General features: G+C 36.2%; 1 protein-coding gene across 1 annotated transcript in view; it reads left to right on the plus strand.

Moving 5' to 3' along the window:
- Positions 1-1,318: 1,318 nt before the first annotated feature.
- The window catches only part of shtn1 (shootin 1), a 28,329-nt gene continuing 6,517 nt past the window's right edge, over positions 1,319-23,130 (plus strand). The window contains exons 1-13 of the mRNA XM_082144120.1: positions 1,319-1,470; positions 3,197-3,249; positions 4,109-4,169; positions 11,298-11,392; positions 16,286-16,451; positions 17,138-17,235; positions 17,582-17,663; positions 18,698-18,792; positions 18,960-19,106; positions 19,798-19,951; positions 20,641-20,767; positions 21,052-21,137; positions 22,339-22,445. Of these exons, the coding sequence (XP_082000246.1) occupies positions 1,413-1,470; positions 3,197-3,249; positions 4,109-4,169; positions 11,298-11,392; positions 16,286-16,451; positions 17,138-17,235; positions 17,582-17,663; positions 18,698-18,792; positions 18,960-19,106; positions 19,798-19,951; positions 20,641-20,767; positions 21,052-21,137; positions 22,339-22,445 (1,329 nt within the window). The 5' untranslated portion in view covers positions 1,319-1,412. The remainder of the gene's footprint in view (positions 1,471-3,196; positions 3,250-4,108; positions 4,170-11,297; positions 11,393-16,285; positions 16,452-17,137; positions 17,236-17,581; positions 17,664-18,697; positions 18,793-18,959; positions 19,107-19,797; positions 19,952-20,640; positions 20,768-21,051; positions 21,138-22,338; positions 22,446-23,130) is intronic.

Here is a 23,130-nt window from a genome sequence, read left to right on the forward strand (position 1 = left end):
AACATGAGTACACTCTCAACCATCCAATCAGAGTTCATTTGGTAATGCAGGCTAAAGATTTATTTTTCATAAGTAACTGGCTTTGTTGGTTTATCTAGCTAATTGGTTAGCATGAACACAGGGAAAGATATATGTTTAATATGACATTTATTGTTTTGAATGTACAGTAGATTATAATAAAGACTTAACTGCCAATAATAAAATTCAAACAACAGTTAAGTAGATCCAAAAACCGGTTCATAGTCATACCCACCACCAGCCAAACAACCACAATACCCAGAGATTGGGATTTTTTGGTGAGCATTCATAATTAATTACAATCAAAAATTCTGAATATTAATCTGCCTCTGAGAATGAGAGTCATGTCAAAATAAGTATATATGCACTATATGACATGCCTATTCATTAATGTTTTTTAAACTCTAGGCTAATACCATTAAAAAGGTAGGCTATTATTATATTGTTATTATAAAAATGGACTTCTGCAATTCAGTCCGTTTCCTGTGTCATCTCTATTTGATTTGTTGTTGGTTCATTAATATTCAACATACTATTTGCATACTGATTATTTAAATAGTACTAGTATCTATTAAGGTAAGGATATCTTTGATCTAAAATGTTACTAGTAACTAAAAAATAAGCACTAGTTCTATTTTTTCTTAACAAGTATAATTAAATAGGCTAGGCTACTAGTTACTATTGGAATAAGTAGGCTACTAGTATCTAATAAATAAGTACTAGTATCTTTAAAAAGGTATTAGTACCTAAAGAATAAGCACTATAAGTAGGCTATAGGCTACAACTTAATGGAATAGATATCTAAAAAATAAGTAGGCTAGTAGCATGAAAATAGATACTATAGGTTTTAAGGATTAAATGTTAATACGGCTTGCCATAGGTAGGCTACTGTATGTGATTTTCCAATTTAGCAATAAATTTGTTTATTAGCATATATAAAATGGCTGTCATTTTTATACCACCATAAATGTTTGTACGTAATTTCCGCCACATTGTGTAATTCATTTGAGATTTGGGAAATAGTTTTCTATGAATCTCCTGTTATACATTTATATAACCACTGTGGGTTATTTAACTATAGTAAATTAACTTGTGAGAGTTAGAAACTTTAGTTGACCGGCCGTAGTTGGAGAAACACTTGTAAAATCGTAAAGAGTGTAATTTCTAATTCATTATTTTAATGCCATTTTGCTGATACCATGTTAATGTTTTGTACTGGAATATGCCTAATTATAGCATTCGAGTGAAAACTATCGTTAACATGTTGAATGTTTGCTTTAACGGTGCGCGCGAGTGACAGTAGGTGTGTCCAGGACAAGGTAACGTTATCATTTCCTGTGTCGCTCGGGCTGTGTTTAATCGGACTTTTGAATCAGTAACCACAGGAACTCTCAATGGCGTCAACGGGACAGCAAAAAGAACTGAAAATGATTTCAGAACGGTCCAACCAAGGTAAGGGTGATGGTGTCAAATGCCTAAATAGTGCAGGTATCTCATAGGAACTGGGTTGCTTGCTGTAACTGTCTGTAACAGTCTACACTCACAGGTATTATAATAGTAGGCCTACATGAAGTCGATTTGGTTCTTGTTAAAGCAGTCATTTCGGTATCAACTTGATTTTATCCTTATTCCCAGAAAGAAAAAATCCACAATAGTTATGTAGAATTCTGGAAAACAATCTGACATATTTGACCAACCAACAAATTCTGAAGTGGAACACAAATTGTATAACATACTCTGCCCGTGTAGTTTTAATCCCCTCTGCATGCAGAGGAAAACATTGTAAAGCCTTTTAATTCTGTAAACTCTTGCTTTGAGGGGCTTGTTTGGACATGCACACACATTTTTGGTGAACATCCTGGCATTTCTTATGTTTTTCATGTAAAGATATGTGTGCAGCAGTCTGACTTAAAGACAGCTATCTTTTTTTGATAACCCATGCAATTCCATTTTTCCAATCTAGGTGAGCACATGTATTTTACTTATTGGATAGCCAAATAAAATAACTTGCATTAAATAAATAAAAATAAAGCTTATAAAAGATTATAAAACGTTCTTAGTTTATCAATAAAACAAGATAGAAATTTTATTGGAAATTGTGGTTGATAAACCAAGAATAAATGCATATTTACTTCAACTTGTACGTTGTAATGTTGCTATAGTATAGAAATCTGCCATATTATATCAAACAGTTTCAGTACTCATTCAGAATGGGGCTTTGGTTTCCCAGTGGACACAAATGTGACCACTGACATATTTACATATATTTTGATCATGATTTATGACATATTTGATTTTATATAGGCCCTTTGAATATTAATATGGTAGTTGTGTCTGTATTATGGCATGTTTTATGGAGCTTTGATGCAGACATCATCTCTGAAATCTGTTGTCATGTGACCATTTATGTGACCATGTAAAACTGTTTGCATGAAATTAAGACAGTCGGCACTTTCATTTCAACTGTGTAAAATACATAAATTATTTTTGAACCCACAAATGTTACTGTTAGGATTAAATGAGTAAATTTTCCTGACTGCTGTATAATTTCCCTCTAGAATTAGGTTAGTAAACAACTCTCTGAAATAGCCTACATCTTCAGGCAAGATTTGCTTTATCCTTTTGCTCAAAGCGCCCTGCAGACCTCTTACATAGAGGCAGAGAACATTAGGATTAATCACATTTTTCTGCTATGCTCTGAAACTTTACGAAACTAAACTGAAGAGACTGTCTTTTCCATGATAGTCTGTCTCACTGTGACATTAATAACCCAGACACAGTGTGGTTTGTAAACCCTTTACAGATCATGGCTCCTGCTCTAAAATTAAATGCATATTCAGTAGAGATGATGCTGATTCATACTACAGGCGGATGTAGGCTGATATGAGTGGAACTGTCATTGTCTTGACCAGCAAATGTATTTCTCATCCATGGAGAGAATTTCCTCTATTTGTAATTATATACTTTTGCAACATTAAAAATACTTTTGTGTAAATCAGTGTTAGTTTCCATGAGCAATCCTCATGCTGGACATGAGTTGTGAGCTATTGCAGTAAAAGTTTCCTCTTGAGTTTGATCTCTCTCATGTAGGCCTTTTGAAATTGCATTAACTGACTGTGTAGTTCTTGGGAAGTTGTGACTTGTGAGATGTTTAACTGGCGCCCTTGTATTTCTGCAGTACTTCTCCAGTATGAAAGCCTCCAAAGAGAACACGAGAAAATCAAAAAGGAGGTAAGATGTTTGTTGTCATGCTGTCCTTTCTTTCACCTATCTCTTTTATTCTTTGCACTTCTACAGCATCTGTGTGTGGTCTTAAAGGGATAGTTCACCCAAAAATAAATTTGGAAAATCTTTAAATAGTTTTTAGTTTTATAAGTAGTTTTATCTTTAAATATTTTTCAGCAGTTTCTGTTGAAAACTTTTGAACCTTCAATTCATCAAATAATCCTGCAAAAATTACGGTTTCCACAAAAATATTAAACAGCACAGCTGTGATAATGATAAGAAATGTTTCTTGAGCATAAAATCAGCATATTAGACTGATTTCTTTAGGATTATGTGATACTAAAGACTGCTTAACATTCAGCTTTGCCATCACAGGAATAAATGACATTTCAAGGATGTATAAAAATAGAAAACCATTATTTTAAATTGTAATAATCTTTTATGGTATTTATTTACTGTATTTTTGATCAAATAAGTGCAGCCGTGGCGGGTATAAGAGACTTCTTTCAAAAAAATTTTTTTTTTAATTACAGACCCCAAAGGGATAGTTCACCCAAAAATGAAAATTCTCAGATTTTGTTACAAATATTTTCATTTGTGTTCCGAAGATGAACGAAAGTCTTACGGGTTTGGAACGACACGAGGGTGAGTAAATGATAACAGAATTTTCATTTTCATTTTTGGGTGAACTGTTCCTTTAAGCTTAGAAAATGATGACAGAATTTATATTTTTGGGTGATCTATACATTTAAAATGATATTTCGGAGGGTTTGCTTTTAACAAAATAAATGCAGATGTTCTTTTAAATAAAAAATCTGTTCTATCACTGTAATATACTATATATTTTTATTTAATTTTGTTTCAGTGTAAAAAAATGCAAGAGGAGAGAGATGAGGCCTTACGGAAGTTGAAAGAATTTGAACAAGGTTGGTTTTAAAGATCTTAGATTTATCTCATTATAACTTCTCAAATTCAATTAATGTCCATCCAGTGACATCCTTCTGTGTAGTACATTAAAACATTTACAAAAGCCGCGTTTCCACCGAAATTACCCGGAATTTGTCCCAGGAACTTTTTTTCCACCAGACCTGTTGCTAAAAGTACCGTGAAGATTAGGCAAATTAGTCCGGTGACGTAGGACTGCGCGCTACTTTACAGTTCCCGCTAGATTTCATTCTCTGAATTTAAGCTTAAAGCCTGAACCTCATCGTTGGTCCATCTGTCGTAATTTTTAAACTCCATTATTGATTTGAATATCAAACAACTGTTACTGCACGCACCGCAACAGATAAAAAAAAATGGTGGTTGAAATAAAATGCTGCGTGGAGTTAACCAATCAAAATACGGCATAAACTCAACCAATCAGCATGTTCAGTGCCCAAGTCCCACCCCCGAAAGTTCCTGAACTTTGAAAAAGTACTACCTCGCAAGCAGGGACTTTCGGAAGGGGAAATATTTACCCGGAACTTCATTTAGACACTGGTTCCTGCGGTGGAAACACACAGAGTACCACCCCAAAGTCCCTAGTTCCTGGGAAAAGTTCCTGAAGCTGAAACGCAGCTAAAGACTGCTCCCATTTCTGTGGAAAATACTGGCTGTGCGCTTTGCTCTTTTGAACTTTGATCCCAGAATCTTCCAAGAACTATGACACTGTTCCATATAGAAACACCTAGTTATTCAGTAACCATCATTTCCTGTTTTCCAACAAGACATGTTTTAATGTTATTCAGACTGCTCTAAATCTAAGCAATTGGAGTTGTTGTTTAACCCCTTAAAGGACAAGTTCGGTATTTTACACTTAAAGCCCTGTTTACAGATCGTATCTGATGAAATAGAACGGTTAAGATTAAAATTTGGACACATGCTCCTGTCCCGAGAATTTTAGGTTTATTTCGCTTTTGTGGACCTATTTTGCCAAACGCGTCACACCCGTGATTCTTCCGTTGAGAGCTTGAATAATAGACACTCCAGCCCAGTTGGTGGCGATAATGCACCTTTGCCAATTGCAAGCAAACCACGGGCATTTCATTGAATACACAGAAGAAGCAGAAGAAGAAGCGGCGGAGTAATACCGTAAAGGTGCTGCGGTCTCACAGCACGTCCTATTAAGTCAATGGAGTTGGACAAAAACTACGATAAAACCTGTTGGAATGCATCTTTTTCAGCGATTTTTGTATCAGTGATTACCCCCTGACCACTCTGTGAGTTTCACGTCTTTGTAAACGAAAGTTTAATGTGTTTTTAGGACGGAATCTTCCAGTGCATATAGACAACCATTGTGGGGGTGGTGGGGGGAAGCGAAATAAACCTAAAATTCTCGGGACAGCAGCATGTGTCCAAATTTTTATCTTAACCGTTCTATTTCATCAGATACGATCTGTAAACAGGGCTTTAAGTGTAAAATACCGAACTTGTCCTTTAAGTGTCACCCACTCTTTTTTGCATAGACGTGAAAATGCACATTCCAAACTTAAATGACTGTAATTCAAGAATGCTTTGGAATATAGACGTAAGATTGGTCTTGTTTTAAAGAAGACATTTGGCAGATTTTTTTAGAAGTGAAATAAGAATATGAAACAAAAAAAGTTATAGAAGTTTGAGTTTATGAAAATGTACAAAGTAAAAAATGAATTATTCATATTTTATATAAAATATATATTTTCAAAACATGTTGTACTCTAAAACTGCAGGAAAATCAAAGCCAAAAATCTGAACAAGTTGTGTTTTAGGTTGATATCTCAAAAAATGAGCTTTCAGTACATAGACATATAAACAACATTAAAGGGATGGTTCGGAGTAATTTCAACCTAGGGTCCTTTGCACCATGACCTCGAGCTAAACACCCCCCCAGAAGCTTTTTTTTACCTTGGTCGAACATTATTAAAGTTAGAGCTTATTTAGAGAAATCAGCCGGTTGGCTTAGTGCAGGCGCTAATGGATCCAAGGTTGTATCTTGTAAATTACCCCACTAATAATGCCCGGAATGGTACCAAACTTCTACAGTAGTACAAATAGGTTCTGTACTCATAAAACGAGGCATTGGAAAGTTTGTTAGTACATCAGGAGTTTATTTAAATAACACTTGCCTGACGGCTCATGCTACTGCTAACCCGGACGTCGACGTCACTTCAGTGGTTTGGGAAAACATTGGAGCGCACCGCTGGAAGATTATTATTACTTGTTACTTGTTCTATGTATTTATAAATATGTTTATGTTTTGTGGTGTTTACATTGTTCATTATGGACTCTTAAAATAAATTGCATCACTTTTTCTGGGGTTTTCTCAGCAGTGTAGTAACATAAGAACCTTCAAACATGATCAAAATCTATTTTCTTCAAAATTTGAAAGGTTTTCTATCAAATTAGATCATGTACTTGATGATACTTTTTTTTTTTTTGTAGAGTTATAGACCATTACTTTTAAGTATGCCACTTGAAATCACATGAAATCATTAAAAATGCCTTCAAGGTGTAAGGGGTTAACAGTTATAGTCAACAGAGAGCTTATATGTCACTTATATAAAGCTTGTAAGATCGGGATCGGTATCGGCCGATCATGATGACAAGAAAACGGTAGTCAGTATCGGCTGCAAAAATCCTGATCGGAGCATCCCTAGTTGATATCAATCACACACACCCGAATGAGGGGGAAAGCGACAGGTTTCAGTCTCAAATGGGGTTTTCTGCGGTCCCTCCCTCGCCAAATCGCCGCACTTCACCTCTCTCGCACATCTATACAAATGTCACCTTCTTTTTCTTCGTTGGGGAAACATGGAATTCAAATACGGGAATTAAAAGGCGAAATTTTAAAAAGCACAGCAAATGGCCGCCGGTGTTGGAGAGGAGGGGAAAAAAATCCATTACATTCTCATTTTAATGCACGAAATAGGTCATTATTTGATAGAGAAGAGCGTGTGTTTTTGTGAATAATCTTGGCCTTTGCTCATGTTTCCTCCGCCATAAACGCGTATTGTGTATGACTTCCACTTAAATAGTGGCTGCAGCTTCTAGCAGAGCAGCTGCATATTAGGAGCTATTACGTGATTTCATAGCTCTCGGAAAATTGCTTCTATTCAGCGCAAAGCGACCGAGAGGGAGGCTGGCTAGGTGGGGGGGAAGCGGTGAGCGAACGAGCGAGCGAGCAAGGAAAAAGCCCACAACACACAATCATGTCTTTTCAATTGGAGATGGCAAGGTTGATGACAACATGACCATTGTGTTCTAATGATAAGACCACAAAGGCATCTGCCCCCTCATCAAGCTCGGCGCTGTAGAAACAGCATCAGAGGCTCTAATTCACTTCTCCAACACGCAGGCCCGATAGCATTATACTCCGCGTCCTCGTGCACGCAATCACTGTCTGTCTCTGAGAAGACGCGTGCACGAGGAACGGCGCGAGAAGAAAGAGATTTGAAGATGTAACGTTGATGGGGAGGCTAAAACTTACAATTAAAGCTGCCAAGCCTGACGTGTGAAGTCTCCCCCTCCTGCTCCGCAACTGCCTCACACTTAGCCCGGTTTATGTGTAGCTGCTATTACAATTAACCTGTCACTTAGTGCTAGTACTACCAAAAGAGAGAGAGATGAAAGATGGGGTGGAGGGAAACCAACTGGCAGCTAAGTACTGTTTAATGAGTGACAGGGAAAGGCTTACAGCGGGAACTTGGATATCGCAGACACGGGCGTTCATCAAGTTTTAATTAGGTGTCATTGGGAGGCAGCCGCTGGCCGTGATGGTGCTAATTCCTGTTTTTGCCTCTCAACCACAATGTGTAATTAGTTAAGAGGCTGTGAGCTGGTCCGTGGCCAGTCTCTGGTGATTACGGACACAAATAAGGTAAGAGCTCCGGGCGTTAAGAGCGTCTGCCTCTTCCATCTCCCCATCTTCCGCCTCTTTGGAAGCTGATAGATTGCGGCTGCTCATCAGACTGACTGCGTTTTTGAATTTTTAAAGTTTCCTTTCAATCCGTCTTGTTTTTGGACTCTTTTTGTGCGTGAGAGACTAATCTTGAGCATTTACAAATATTTTCAAAAGGAGAGAATCTTTAGAGCCTTTGAATGTTCTTGCATTTGCAGAGGAGACTCCAGAGATAACTCTATTAATTATTAAGCTCTATAAAATCTATTAAGCTTGGCTAGACAGGCTTGCGTCTCCCATTCCTATAGGATCTGAATGAAGGACAGGACTTAGCTGACTTGAACAGATCTACACAGCAGACAATAGCTGTATGAAGGCCAAGGAGCTTGGTGATTCAACAGAAAAGAGAGTCTGAAAAGATGTTGCTATATAAGATGGACATTAACGTTTTTCAGCATAAAGATATATTTGAGGTCGGTTTTTGAAAGAAGTATCTTATGCTCACCAAAGCTGCATTTATTTCATCAAAAATACAGTAAAAAACTAAATATTGTGAAATATTACAATGTTAAAAAACGTTTTTGCTGTTTAACGTTTTTGTGGAAAGCATGATACCATTAAAACATTTGTGGTAAGATTTAAAAAAAAGATAAATTAATACTTTTATTCATCATGGATGTATTAAATTGATAAAAAGTTACAGTGAAGACATTTATAATGTTACAAAAGATTTATATTTAATAAATGTAATAAATACATGTAATAAATGCAAATGAATGCTGTTCACCATTTCCACACATTTTTTTAGGCACAACCGTTTTCAATATTGATATTAATAAGAAATGTTTCTTGAGCAGCCAATCAGCATATTAGAATGATTTCTGAAGGATCATGTGACACTGAAGACTGGAGTAATGATGCTGAAAATTCAGCTTTATCATCACTGGAATAAATTACATTTTAAAATATATTAAAATAGAAAACATTTATTGTATATATTCTAATAATATTTTGTATTAAATAAATGCAGCCTTGGTGTGCATAAGAGTTTATTTTACAGTGTCCTTGTTACATATGTTACATGTACTTACCATAGTAACAGTAAATTATGCATAATTACATGCAACTAACCCTCAACCAAATCCTAATCCTACCCTAACCCTATAGTAAGTACATGTTGTTCATTAATATTACTCTGTACTTAAAGGGGTGGTTGATTATGATTTCACTTTTTTAACTTCAGTTAGTGTGTAATGTTGCTGTTTGAGCATAAACAACATCTGTAAAGTTACGACGCTTAAAAGTCAAAGCAAAGGGAGATGTTTTCTTTTACAGAAATCAATTTTTAAGGACTACAACAAATGGCTGGTAGGGACTACAATGAGCTTCTTCATGGGTTAGTGACATCACTAACCCTAAAATGTACATAAACCCCGCCCCCAGGAAACGCGATTTATAGATTATCATGACAGAATATGCTAATGAATGACTTGAAGATAGTTAACTCGACATCAGCTACATAAATTCATCAACTAACCATTCAGAAATGGCCTGTTGTATTCTACATGTTGTCACTTCTTGAGTCTCTCCATCTTTGTCTGACACCGGTTTGAACATAAAAGGCTAAAAGTTTTTGACATTTTCAGTGCGTGTCTGTGTGAGGTAATCGCATAGACAGTATATAAACTGGACACAGCGACCCCATTGGATTCAACGGAAAAAAATGAAGTCAATTAGAACAACTAACTTCCTGATGGTCGAGCGTACTGCGCAGACTCAAACTGAGCTTGACGACGTAGATGTGACGTGAGCAACCCGTCTGTCTTCTAGTAGCTGTGCCGAGAGAAATCTGAATCATTCCCTTCCGAAACTTGCAGAGGCGGAGAGCGTGAGTAGGAGGTGTCCATGAGCTAGGAGCAGGAGAAACTTGTGCTAAGTATTCTGATTAATTACTTTGTCATTTTGCCTCCACGTCCCCCCGATTGCGCGCGAGCTTCTCCTCCTGTCCATATGGTAATCTCTCTACTGTGCGACAGAGAGTGGTTATGACGCAATCGTTAGCCTATTTTTACAAAAACTGCATCTACGGGGCCATAACGTAAGATACAAGGTAATAGAGCCTTTTATACATTTTCGTGTTTCTTTAGAAATAAATAATGGACAAATGGAGTCTTTAAACGCCTTAGATGTAAAGTTATTCGCTGTCAAAGTGACGCCAAAATGAATGGGAGTCAATGGGATGCTAACAGCAGGTGATGGTCCGCTAGCCAATGGCGGCTCCCAGGGAAACTTCAAAATAATATAAAACCCTGCCCCCCTGGGTAATCGGAGCTACTTACACACAAGCTCTTGAAGCTCCGCCCTCTGTGACGGGAGCAGCAGCTAATTTGCATTTAAAGGGACACATACAAACACAGCGCTTTTTTGCTCAACCTCAAAAAGTGACAATTTTAACATGCTATAAAAAAAATATCTGTGGGGTAGGCCTATTTTGAGCTAAAACTTCACATACACACTCTAGGGACCTCAGAGACTTATTTTATATCTTGTGAAAAGGGCATTATAGGACCCCTTTAAATATATAATTACAAATAAAGTGTAACCGAGACTTCTTTCAAAAACATTAAAAAAAAAAAATGTTTCCAAACTTTTGACAGTTACTGTACACACACACACACACACACACACACACACACACATAGTAGGACACACACATAGTAGGATCAATATAATCTATATTAGATTATAGAAAATGCATGTATAATAATTACCGGGGTATATAATAATTAGAAAGATTTTTAGTTTTAGATGAAGTACAACATGTAACACTACAGAAGACTGCTATGAGTGCTGTGGCAGCAGCTATTCAAACCATTCAATTCCTTAATGAGATTGTGTGTCTACCATATAGACTGTAGTTCCAGCTGTTTTGTACACCAAATGTTCCCAGTCAACTTGTGTGAAAGGAGTCTGGAGAGCATGATAGCTATTAAAGAGCAGTTTCAGGACTCTGGACAGAGTAATTGTATGATGTTGTGACCTTGTCTATGAATGTCATGATGTTGTACTGTTCTGACTGCTTCAGTGTGTGCATGACAGTGTGTGAAAATTAGCCGTGTGCTTGCCTGTAGTGACAACTGTAGTGTGTTTGCATTGAAGAAACCATCAAAATATTTGACATATTTCTTGTCTTTAGTGTCACACAGGGTGATAGAGGAGGTGAACAACATTCAGGAGAATCTAGAGATCGAGAAAACATGCAGAGAGAGTGTAGAAGCTTTGGCTTCAAAGGTGAGGTTTTACAATAAAATTATGATTGTCTGTTCTGCATTTGATTCTCCTCCTTTCTGATTTTTTTTATTCTGTTCTGTATGGTTCTGTGTGAGTTGATTATGTTATGATTTATTTCATTCTGTTCTGTTCTGATTCACTTGATTTTGTTCTTTTTTGTTTGATTTGAATCTGTTTAATTTAATTTTCTTATGTTCTGTTTCATGTTATTCTCTTTGGTTCAGTTTCTTTTGATTCCGTCTGTTCTGTTTCATTTGATTCTCCATTGTTCTGTTCTGATTCATTTGATTCATTTTTTTTGTTGCTCTGTTTAATTTGATTCTCTTTTGTAATTTTTCATTTGATTCTGTTGTGTTCTGGTGCGTTTGATTCAGTTCTGTGTCATTTGAGTATATTCTGTTTTGTTTCATTCTGTTTCATTCTGTTTTGTTCGGTTTTATTTGATTCTCCTCCATTCTGTTCTGATTTGATTAATTCATTTGATTATGTTCTGTTCATTATTTATTTGATTCAGTTGTTTTTATTATTTGATTCTGTTCCATTTAATTCTCTTATGTTCTGTTTCATGTTATTCTGTTTTGTTGTTGTTTTTATTTCATTCTGTTCCGTTTATTTTGATTCTCTTCTGTTTTTAATTATTTGATTCTGTTTTTTTATTTTTTATTTTTTTATTCTGTTCTGTCAGTTGATTATGTTCTGTTCTGTTTCACTTGATCCTCTTTGTTCTGTTCTGTTATATTTCATTTTCTTCTGTTCCTCTCTGTTCTGTTCTGATTCATTTGAATTTGCTCTGTTCTTATTTGTTTGATTCTGATGTTTTTGTTTAATTCCATTGTATTTCATTAATTTGTGTTCTGTTTCTTGTGATTCTCTTTTGTTCTGTATCTTTTGATTCCATTTTGTTCTTTTTCATTTTATTTTCTTCTGTTCTGATTTATTTGAGTCTGTTCTTATTTATTTGATCATTTTTTTTGGTGTTTGATTTGATTGTTTTCTTTTGGTTCTATTCTCTTCTTTTGGTTTTGGTTTGTTATTGTATATTCTATTCTATACTAATATCTGTTTTCTTCTGTTTCTTTGCTCTACTCTTCTTAGGAACATTACTTCTAGAATCATACACTCATGTTTTCGCTTGTGCTTTCACGGTAAATAGGTTGGGATCCATCATGCCTCCATCCATCCAACATTCCATCCATTTATTTCCTCCTCCATCCTGAGCAAAATACACACAATTGTACTCCATGTGGGCAGTCACTCCATTGAGTTCATGCTGAAGTCAATCTTAAGACTATTTCCCTCCCGTGTACCTGCATCTTGGTGTTGACTGCCTGCCCACCTCACTGGTACCGCTCATTACAGAAGTATTCAATTTGCCATCAGTCCCTGCTCAGCACATTGTTTAGTCGGGTTTCGGTTCCGCCGCTCAGGCTCAGTCTGGTCTAAAGAGTGAAGTGGCATCTACGCTGAACGCTCAGCAGGTAAATGGATCTCTAAAAGCCCAGGTGTGAGGCAAATTAGCGGGAACGATTACCGGCTCATTGCCGTCTATCTGATGGATGAATCAACTATCTTCTGCTGTCTGTCAGTGATGAGCGCTGATCACCACACACAGAGAGAGAAATGAGAGAACAGTAGCAGTGAAAGGAATAAAGACACAGATAAAAGAGATAAAGACCAGGAGAAAATAGTCTTTAGGTTAAAAAAGGACACTGTTGTCCTGCGTTTTTAGAAAGCAGGCTAGCTGTCGTGTGACGTCTTTCTTTTTCCAAGAAAAGAAGACGTTTTACCGCGCAAAGGAAAACGGACTTTCATTTTTGTATAAGACAAAATAGACTGAGATGACAAAACGCTGTGGTTCTTGGTTATTTAGCATGGTCGAAAAGATTATTGTTCCTGCCATTTCTTGAAAATCACTTTCTAGTAGTTCTAGAGTATTCTCTTGAGGTATAAATTTTTTTCCTTGAAGTATGTGAAGCCATCACAGATGTCACATCACAGTTTCTGAAAGCTGCGGTTGAGGAAGACCGCGGAGCATTTCATTTGTGCGGAGGAAATAGACCTGCAGCTGGGCCGTTTTGTGCCTCAGCATTATGTGTTGGATAAAAGCTCGATTTAACCAAACAATGGTTTCCTGACATCCTTAAATGCACAGCCCAGCTTGTTCTGTGTTCGCCGGCGGCCACTGTGCATGAAAACCGGTACAGATGCTCTTTGTCCTGGCTGCTCTGTGAACACCCCCACACCGAACCCCTCACGTCTGTGGAACTAACAGCAAGGTTTTGGCCTCCACAGGTTTGCTCAACTTCTATATGTCAGGACACATGTCTGATTGAGGATGCGGTTGTTTTTGTCACTAGTTGCTCTTTCAGCACATAGCTGAATTATCTCAAGTGCCTCATCTGTCTTTATTGAAACGCAGCCAGGAAACACTTTCAACTGCATTGGTCTCTTAAGTTCTAGTTTTATTGCATAAAACTTGTTGATTTTCCCAAGAGTTTTGTTTTATACTACCGTTTGAGGACAGTACGATTTTTTTTTGCATTTATTATCAATGTTGTTTGTGTTGCTTTTGAAATTTTTGTGGAAACCTTGATACTTTTTTTCAGGATTCTCTGACGAATAGAAAGTTGAATAGAAAGTAATTATTTAAATAGTAGTCTTTTGTAACATCCAAAAATGTACATTTATTGCATACAAAGTATTCATTTCTTGAAAAGAAAAAAATCTTACTCCAAACATTTGAACGGTAATGTATGCCAGTAATACATAAAGTCAGCCAGTCATCGCAAAACATTCCCTAGAAAAGCACAATATATTGGGAACCATATCGTTTATCGCCTGCTTTAACTTTTTTTTTATTTTTTATTATTTATTGGTATTGGACTATATATATATATTTTTTTTTTTCATTTGTAGGTAGTGGACGATATTGGTTATTTAATTATTGATACTGATTTCCTCTGTTTTTTACATTTTCTATAATCTTTGTTAATCTTTAAAAACACATAATTTAATAAAGCGGTTAAATGTAATCATCTCATATCTTAAACTCAATATCATTTTCATACTGGAGATTATAATGTTGTGATGCATAAATTGTATCAGTTAAAACATTTAAAATGGTTCATTTTAGTTTTTAGTGTTTTGTTTTTAATTTATATACATAACAATTAAAAAAATTGCAATACTCTACATTTATCTATTATCTGCCATAACATGAAGATAATAATCGCCTTATCAGTATTGTCCAGAATTGTAATATTGGTGCATTCCTTGGGTTTATTTTGGCACAATGACCAGCTGACTGTATATTATCCCACGTATACAATAAATAAATAACTGGAAATTATATATTGATATTGCCTTGTTGATTGCTGTATGTATGTGAACTAATCTTATGAATATCTATAAAACAAGTGTGGAAAACTTGATTTGCATCTCAGTATGCATGGTGGAAAAGAAATCTCACCTCTTCCTGAAAATGCGAAGGATACGTTGTGAAAATTACAGCATTGGCTCATTCCAAATTTACATTTAAATGAGTCCAAACATTTTGGTTGGTGTGATTGGAGGATGGTGAGCAGAATTGTCTCAAAAAGTCTCTACATTTCAGCTGTATGATTTATTGTGTATGATGGCTGTAATTTTGTCTGCCAAGAGACCCGAGGCTGGCAGACACCTCATCTACCCCAAAAAAAGAAGAAAATCATAATCAATTTCTTAAACTCTGGAACATTTTGAATTATTAAGCAGTAATGGATGAGGGCTCGCGGGTGGTGGCAGTCAAATCAAAGTGCAATCCAAACACATGACATTTTGTTTTGATGTGTGATCAGAGGAGATGAGGGGCCTGGCCACCTCAGGACGCACATCTGATTTCTGCCACTGTGTAATTTTGCCGCTGCGCTCTCATCAATGCCGGATGATTATCACAGAGCGAGCGTGCATGTGTTTCTACGTGTTTATCCCCGTATTATGTGTTGTTGATTGCGTTTTTAAAAGATGCATTCAGCAGGAAGGACGCCATCAGGAAATGGATTCACGTGCTGTGTGTCCTCACTTGGATGTCATTAATAAAGGCTCGTTAAAGAGGGGGCATTTTATCCCTGCCTCCCACTCTTTTTCTCTTTCTGACCGGAATGTCATCCAGGACTAATTTACATACCTCCACCCCCATTGGCTCTCTGAGTTTCCATTAAGTGGACTCCCTAATTGAAGTGTGAATGACCAGTCTTAAATTACTTTAATTGGATGTTCAAAAAGGTAAAAATGCCTCAGATGCAGTTATGTACATGTTGCGATGGTGGGGGTTCGTGTCCGTGCCTGATAGAATGCTGTAATTATTTATGAAAACAGGAGTGTCTGCTGCTGCTGCCCCTGCATATGTGTAATGAAATGTCTATTATTTTGCCCTTGATTATTGCTCTTTTCCAGAGTGTTCGTGCTGTGTGTGTTTGGCTGTGTGATTGAGGGGAATTGCATGGGCGCCCGCTGGGGTTCCAGTGGGCTGGTCTGTCTACATGCTGCTGATTTGATTTCTCATATCTTTTCACTCTGAGGCAAATGCATAAAAATCACCAGCTTGGGTTTTATATCATTTGTGGTGTTACAGGTGTCATTTTGATCTCTGATTATTCCTATAAATGTGACGACATTGCCCTCACTAGATTAACTTGTGCTGGTTTTGCAGATTTTTTTTTTGCACTTTCAAAAGACACTGTATTTTCATTCTCTTTACAAAGACTTAGCGAGTTAACATTTTTCAATTGGTACTGCTTGATACTGGCAACACTGAGGTCATGGGTTCAGATGTATACCTTGCATGCACTCTAGGTCGCTTTTGGTTAAATGTGTCTGCCAAAAACAGTATACTAATGTATATCTTTCTTTCAGTTGAACAGACAGAACCGTTCTTTGAAGAGGAAGAGTATGCTCTATATATCCCGTCTTGGTGCCGATGTCATCGCTGACATCAATCTTGACGATGAGGATGAAGAAGAACCACAGGAGGAGTCGTCGGGTGTCTGTAGCTCCTCCCACTGTCAGATTGTCATCACAGGTGGGTCAATGCGCTGTCCCACAATGTATTGCTTAAAATATTTGTATCACTTTATGCTTTTTGTATCTACATATTAAAGGTGAATATAATTTAAATTAATAATATTATTAAAGAAATATAATTTCTACAACTTAGTTCCTTGTTCCATGTCCTGTATCGTCTATGTTGTGTGTTCGTGTGTTCATGATTCTTCTGAGTTTTAATGAGTATGATATTAAAGACGGTTTGCTTTTGAGCCATTCGTCTTCGTGCACTACTTACTAAAGCCTCACGTGACAGTGTGTGAAAGCAGTCATTATATTTACAGTTTGGTGCTGCTACTAGTGCACAAATTAGAAACTTTACCTTTAAGTATCTAGTTTCTGAGGCTATGATGTTAATTAATATTTTATCCAAAAGTAAAATTATCTATCGAGATATTGTGTATGTATATGAAGAAGTAATACATAATACAACACAAAACATTGTAAAAGTAGTCCATTCAACATGTGCTGTATTTCAAGTCTTACAGGCATTCAATATCTTTTTGTGAGAAACAGTTTCTCTAATTTTAGCGAATTTTTCACTAATAATTTTCCCCTCAGCTGCAGTTCTCAATTCATGATTTTTGGTTACAAGACTGTTCAGTTTAGGCTGTTTTGTACTGTAGGTTTTTTATTAACACATTTCTTGTTCATTCGTGGTAGAGCTGAGAGATAAATTGGAGGTGATCCTGGCTGAGAAGAAGCAGATGGTGATCGATCTGGAGACAACAAGAGAGCAGCTCTGCCAAACTAGACAGGAGGTATGTGAAAAAGGCATTTAATCTTGGGTTTTACTGCATTAATGAACCTATACTCATCTTTAAGGTCATCTTCTGTACATAATTTTAAAAAAGGCCTAGCATACTAAAATCATTCACTTTTTTTTAATGGATGTAAAAACCTCTCATCATGACAGAACGGAACTGTTTTGATCCACCTCCTTAATGTCTTTAGTGTTAACCCTTGCCATGTTTCAAAGTAGCTTTCACTCAGAATAATAACCATTAAACAGAAAAGAGGGGGTTGTCTTTGTGTCTTGTTGTTTAATGTTTCAGAAACCAGTAATACCCAAATAATTGAAGCCCTCACTCTCCCTTTCTTCCTAAGCTCCTGAAAGAGAAACATGATAATACTGCTTTAATAGCTGAAACATTCCAACAAAAGAAGCTCTTGGGAAAATACAACAGAGGTCAGTTGTGCTCCTGTTCTCTACTATATCCTCCTAAATGAACCACTCTCTCTCTTTTTACTGCTTTCCAATCCATATATTCCTTGATCCTAACCTCTGTACTCACACTCTGGTACATCTTCATTCAAAACCTTTACTATATTTCTTGTCTTGTTATTAAAATGACAAGTGTTACAGTATTTTATGCAATTACTTCCAATTAAGAATATAGCCATTCCCAAATTTCCCAATTTTTGTGATGAATTTGAGAACATTGCACATTTGTTGCCTATAATAGAAGAGAATGGTAAATTGAAAGGCACTTGGTGCTTCACTACTTTCTTTAGCCATGTTGAATGTATGTTCAATGCATGTTGAATGTATGTTTCACTACCGTTCAAAAGTTTGGAGTCAATTTTCTTTTTAAAGAAATACTTTTATTCAGCAATGATGCATTAAATCGATCAAATGGACTGCAAAGACATTTATGTTGTTACAAAATATTTTTACTTTAAATAAATTCTGTTTTTTAACTTCTTATTCAAAGAGTCCTGAAAAAAGTTTCCTCAAAAGTATTAAACAGCAACTGTGACACTGAAGAGAAGACTGAAGTAATGGCTGCTGAAAATTCAGCTTTGTCATCAGAAGGATACATGACATTTTATAAATATATTTAAATAAAAAGCAGTTATGTTAAATTGTAATAATATTTCAGAATATTTATTTTTACTGTATTTTTAATCAAACAAATGCAGCCTTGGTGAGCACAAGAGACTAAAATCTTACTGACCCAAAACTTTTGAATGGTAGTGTAAATAAATTACCTATAAAGAGGACAGCAGAATTATGGGTAAGGGTCACCTAAGGTTACACCCTGAATGCTTTTCAAATTCTGTGCCATTTAGTGAGTGCCCTGTTCTGACTACATCAGAAGTCGAGTATTCATTTATATGGCACCATAAGCATTTCAAAGATTGTGTGTTTGAATTGTTTGCCACGGACATCAAGGCTCCAAACTCTTAACCATCTGAATGCTTACCTGTGTATGTGTGTAGTTTCTAAGTATGCTCTAGATGAGTTTGAGGCCTTACAGGAGGATCTAAAGCTTGAGAGGGACCTGCGTTCTGAAGCAGAGAAGTTCGCACATGAGGTGAAAGCTCAATTTGATTTGATTTCATGATTAATTGAATGAAATGTATTAGACGTTCTTGGAACTCTGAATATTGATGTATTTCTGGAATATATTAATTAAGTGGTGTGTGTGAACGTGTTCTTTATGTGCCCTCTCTCTCTCTCTCTCTCTGTGGGTGTATGAAGATGCTAGTAGAACAGAAGAAGCTGAAAAGACAAAGCCAGATGTTGATCCAGACCGTGTCTCCAGCAGAAGCTCTGCAGAAAGCTCTGGCAGAGATCAACACACTGACACACACTGTAGAGACACAGAGATTGGAGCATCAACAGCAGGTAACATACACACACACACACACACACTAATCCCCAGTGTCCTTTAGGTCACAGTGTCCTTAGAGGGTATAGACTGAATGTCATTAAAATAATAACAGACAAACCAATCACATCAACCACACCAGCCCCTCCCAGTGCCACTCAAAAACTCACACATGCAGTTTATTACTTGCTTGTGTAAAAGGAGAAAAATGTATCACCATTCTGTATTTAAACAATCATTATCGTATGATTAAAGGATTAGGGGAAATGGTTGGAGTCAACTTGACTTACTTTGAGAGTGTTTATCTGTCACCACTATAGATTTTATATATGACATATTTAATATGACAAGAACATGACTAGTCACTATGTTGTACATGGTTTACCCCAACCAGGGGTTTTAAAGGGATGGTTTATCCCAAAAAAGTCATAATTCCGCCACACCCATGTCGTTCTCATATACACCCAAAACTCAAAAGGAGATTTTTTAGCATATCAAGTGTCCAAGCTGCTATTTTCTATACCGTAAAAGTGTATGTGACCCAGAGAGAGACTGGTCAACATTTAATTTCATGACATAATCTTCACATGATGATTTTTCATTTTGTAAGTGAATTATTTTTTTACAGTTCAAAGATCACATTCCATTCTAACAACCCTTGTTTTTTGTCTTTGATTGTTGTGCTGTGTTTATTTCGGCGGAATCTAGGTAAAAGCTCTTGAAGAACAGATACACGGCAGTGAATTAAAGAAGCAGCTGACAGCATTACGGAGACAGACAGAATTGCTGGAGGAGGAGAGAAAAGAATGGCAGCACAAACACACTAAAGCTGAAACTGAAGCCAAAGACCTCAGATTCACAGGTACCAGTGTTGTGATAAATTCAGAGTTTAAGAATTAAAAGCTGTTCTGAATTCTTCATCTGCAATTGGAATTGCATTGGCCACAGGAAGTTGGAATGACAGAAAATTGCCGTTTAAATTTCTTTCAAATTTAATTCCTCTTCCTCAAGTTTAAATTCAATTCTGGATATTGTTTGATACCTCCATTAAATTTCTTGAATTGAGCTGGAATTTAAAAAGCATTCTAAATTCAAAATGATGTACAACCCTGACAGGTTCACATATTTCAAAAACCACACATAGGGCTTCATCAGGTCTCGTCTGTCGTTAAGTTGTGTTGGAGGACAGATGCCTGAAATTCAATTTCTCTGATTTTCAGTTGTAGATACACCACTGTTCAAACGTTGTTGTTTTGTTTTTTAAGAAGCCTCTTATGCTCACCAGGGCTGCATTTATTTGATCAAAAATACAATAAAAACAGTAATATTGTGGAAAAAATATGACAAAATAGCTCTTAAAATAGCTGGTTTCTATTTTAATATATTTTAAATTTAATTAATAAATTTTCAATTTAATGAATCCTTGCTTAAGTATTAATAAAATTTCTTTCAAATAATTGAACAGTAGTGTATGCTACACTTGCATAAATTCAGACAGCACTCAAAACCAACCAGGTGTTTGTATCTCTGAGAACCCTGTGTGTTTTGCAGTGGAGGAGCTTAAAAAGAAGCTCCAGCAGATCTCCAACCCACCAGCAGCTGCCCCAGCACCCCCTCCGCCTCCCCCGCCCCCACCTCCTCCGCCTCCACCCCCTGCCCCCTCAAGCAACCCACTCAGGTGAGTGTCTGTTTGTGTCCAAAACCATTGAAATGAGTGTATACATGTTCTTAAGAGAGTTAGCATTTGGCAAAATCCCAAAAAATCTGTTTTACAAATCTGATGAAATCTGGATGAAAATGAAACTGGGCTCAGGTTCAATTACATTTTTCTTGTTGAAACAGGAAGTTTGGGCAGGACATATTGAAGGGCTTGTCCTTTTTTCTTTTTCTTCTCTTTTTTCATTGTTTAATAGCCAGTAGCAATTTTTTCCTAATTCTTTCTTTTGTCTCTGTCTATTTCAGCTCATTACTGTCTATACTTCGTAAGAAAAAAAATGTGAGCACTGAAATTGCATTAGTGGATAAAGACTCCTCTGAGAAAATCCCAGGTAAAGAGCAAAGCTCTGACACATTTCCATTTCCATTCTATAAATATACTCAGGTTAAAAGTTCTGCTGTTTGAAGGATGCGTGTAATAATTACTAAATGCAAAGATTGCATATATTGATCAGTTAAAAGCAACGTAATCGTAAAAGTGTGTTCGCCATCAAGCCGCGTGAAAGATCTCAGGTGTTTATGTTGACCTTTTTGATCAGTGTTAAATAAGATGCTGCAGTGTATTCAATCAGACGGAATGTAATTAATATTTAATATTTCGCATTAAGTAAAGTTCTGTTCCTCATCACAGCAGTGGGAAATAATAAAAGACTTGGGTCAAGTTCAAGTTTGTCCTGAGCCATTTCTTTCAGCCTTGTACTAAAAAAAATGGAAGGGAAGAAGAATGAAGACATGCAGCTTTTTGCTGAAGGGCAAATACGTTTGTATAGAGTTTAGATAAGTCATTACCCATTTATGCTAACAAAAATCTTACAATTCTTCAATTATTGGCACAATGTTCAGGTTTATAGAATTTCACTGGTGAACTTTAGCCTTTTTCCTTATCACTAGTGCTTGATTTACTTTTTACTGGGTTTGAGTATTTATGAGGAATGGTGATTTCTTTTTTGAATGGATTGACTACATTTCTTTTAGATCCTATAAGTATAAGTGCTGGCCAAAGGTTAGATACTTTCTCATACATTTTCTTTCAGTTGTTCTTGTGTTAATGTCAATTTCTATGATCTCATATGAATAGAAGGTTTTTATTGGACTATACTGAGCTCTGAAATGCACTGGCAATTTAGTGTCTTTGGAAAAGAGAATGTTTTTTTATGTTTTTTATTCATGTCAGAAAAACATCAGACTTGTAAGCAGATAATATTCACATTTTTTGTTCCAGTTAATGACAGAATGATTAAAAGTGTTTCCAAGGCCACTAAACAAAGACAAACATCATAGATCAACTTTCTTTTGATTTGTTTTTTTATTATTTGTGCATGCAAGCTCAAATAGAAACCCTCGCAATTCTGTTTAGTTATGTTGGTATGTCTGATATTATTCAGTGCCTAAATTGACTGCTGATGAAAAGCAGCAGACATGCGTTTATTATCTACATAAATGCTGTTTATCATAAGTGCATCTGCATATTCTATAACTGAAGTAACATTCACTCACAATGAGTGTGTGTTGATCTGTGTTTTAATCTGACAGAGAAGGACATCAAACAGCAAGCTGTGGATGAGATGATGCAGCGAATCAAAAACGGAGTTCAACTCCGACGTGTTTCCCGGACAACCAACCAAGCCAGACTTGGACCGGTACATGCTTCATAAAAACGCATACAAAACACTCACAGCCTGAAAACAACTTGACATACAAACTCTCCACTTTAACTGCTTTTAACTTCCTGTTCTATACAGTTAATCATTGTAATTAAATTAAATTACTTATATGATTGCCAATCAGTTGATCAAGTTACTCCCAATTAAAGGGATAGTTAACCCAAAAATGAAAATTCTGTCATCATTTACACACCCTAATGTGTGCAGCAGAACAAAGAAATGTATACAGGTTTGGAACAACTTGAGGGTGAGTAAGTGATTCCAGAATTTTCATTTTTGGGTGAACTATCCCTTTAATTGTTTGGGGTCAGTTAGATTTATATATATATATTTATATATATATATATATATATATTATTGTTATTATTATTTAGCAGGATGCATTCAATTGATCAAAAGTGACAGTAAAGAACACTTGTTACAAAATATTTCCACACAAATATTTATATTGATAACTATAAATGTTTCTTAAGCAGCAATTCAGCATATTAGAATGATTTGTGAAGGATCATGAGACACTAAAGAGTGGAGTAATGATGCTGAAAATTCAGCTTTGCATCACAGGAATAAATTGTAATAATATTTCACAATATTGTTTTTACTGTATTTTTGCTCAAATAATGCAGCCTTGGTGAGTAGTCCATATAAGAGGGTTTTTTTG

Source organism: Leuciscus leuciscus (assembly GCF_965113295.1).
Source record: "Leuciscus leuciscus genome assembly, chromosome: 17".
Classification (NCBI taxonomy): domain Eukaryota; kingdom Metazoa; phylum Chordata; class Actinopteri; order Cypriniformes; family Leuciscidae; genus Leuciscus; species Leuciscus leuciscus.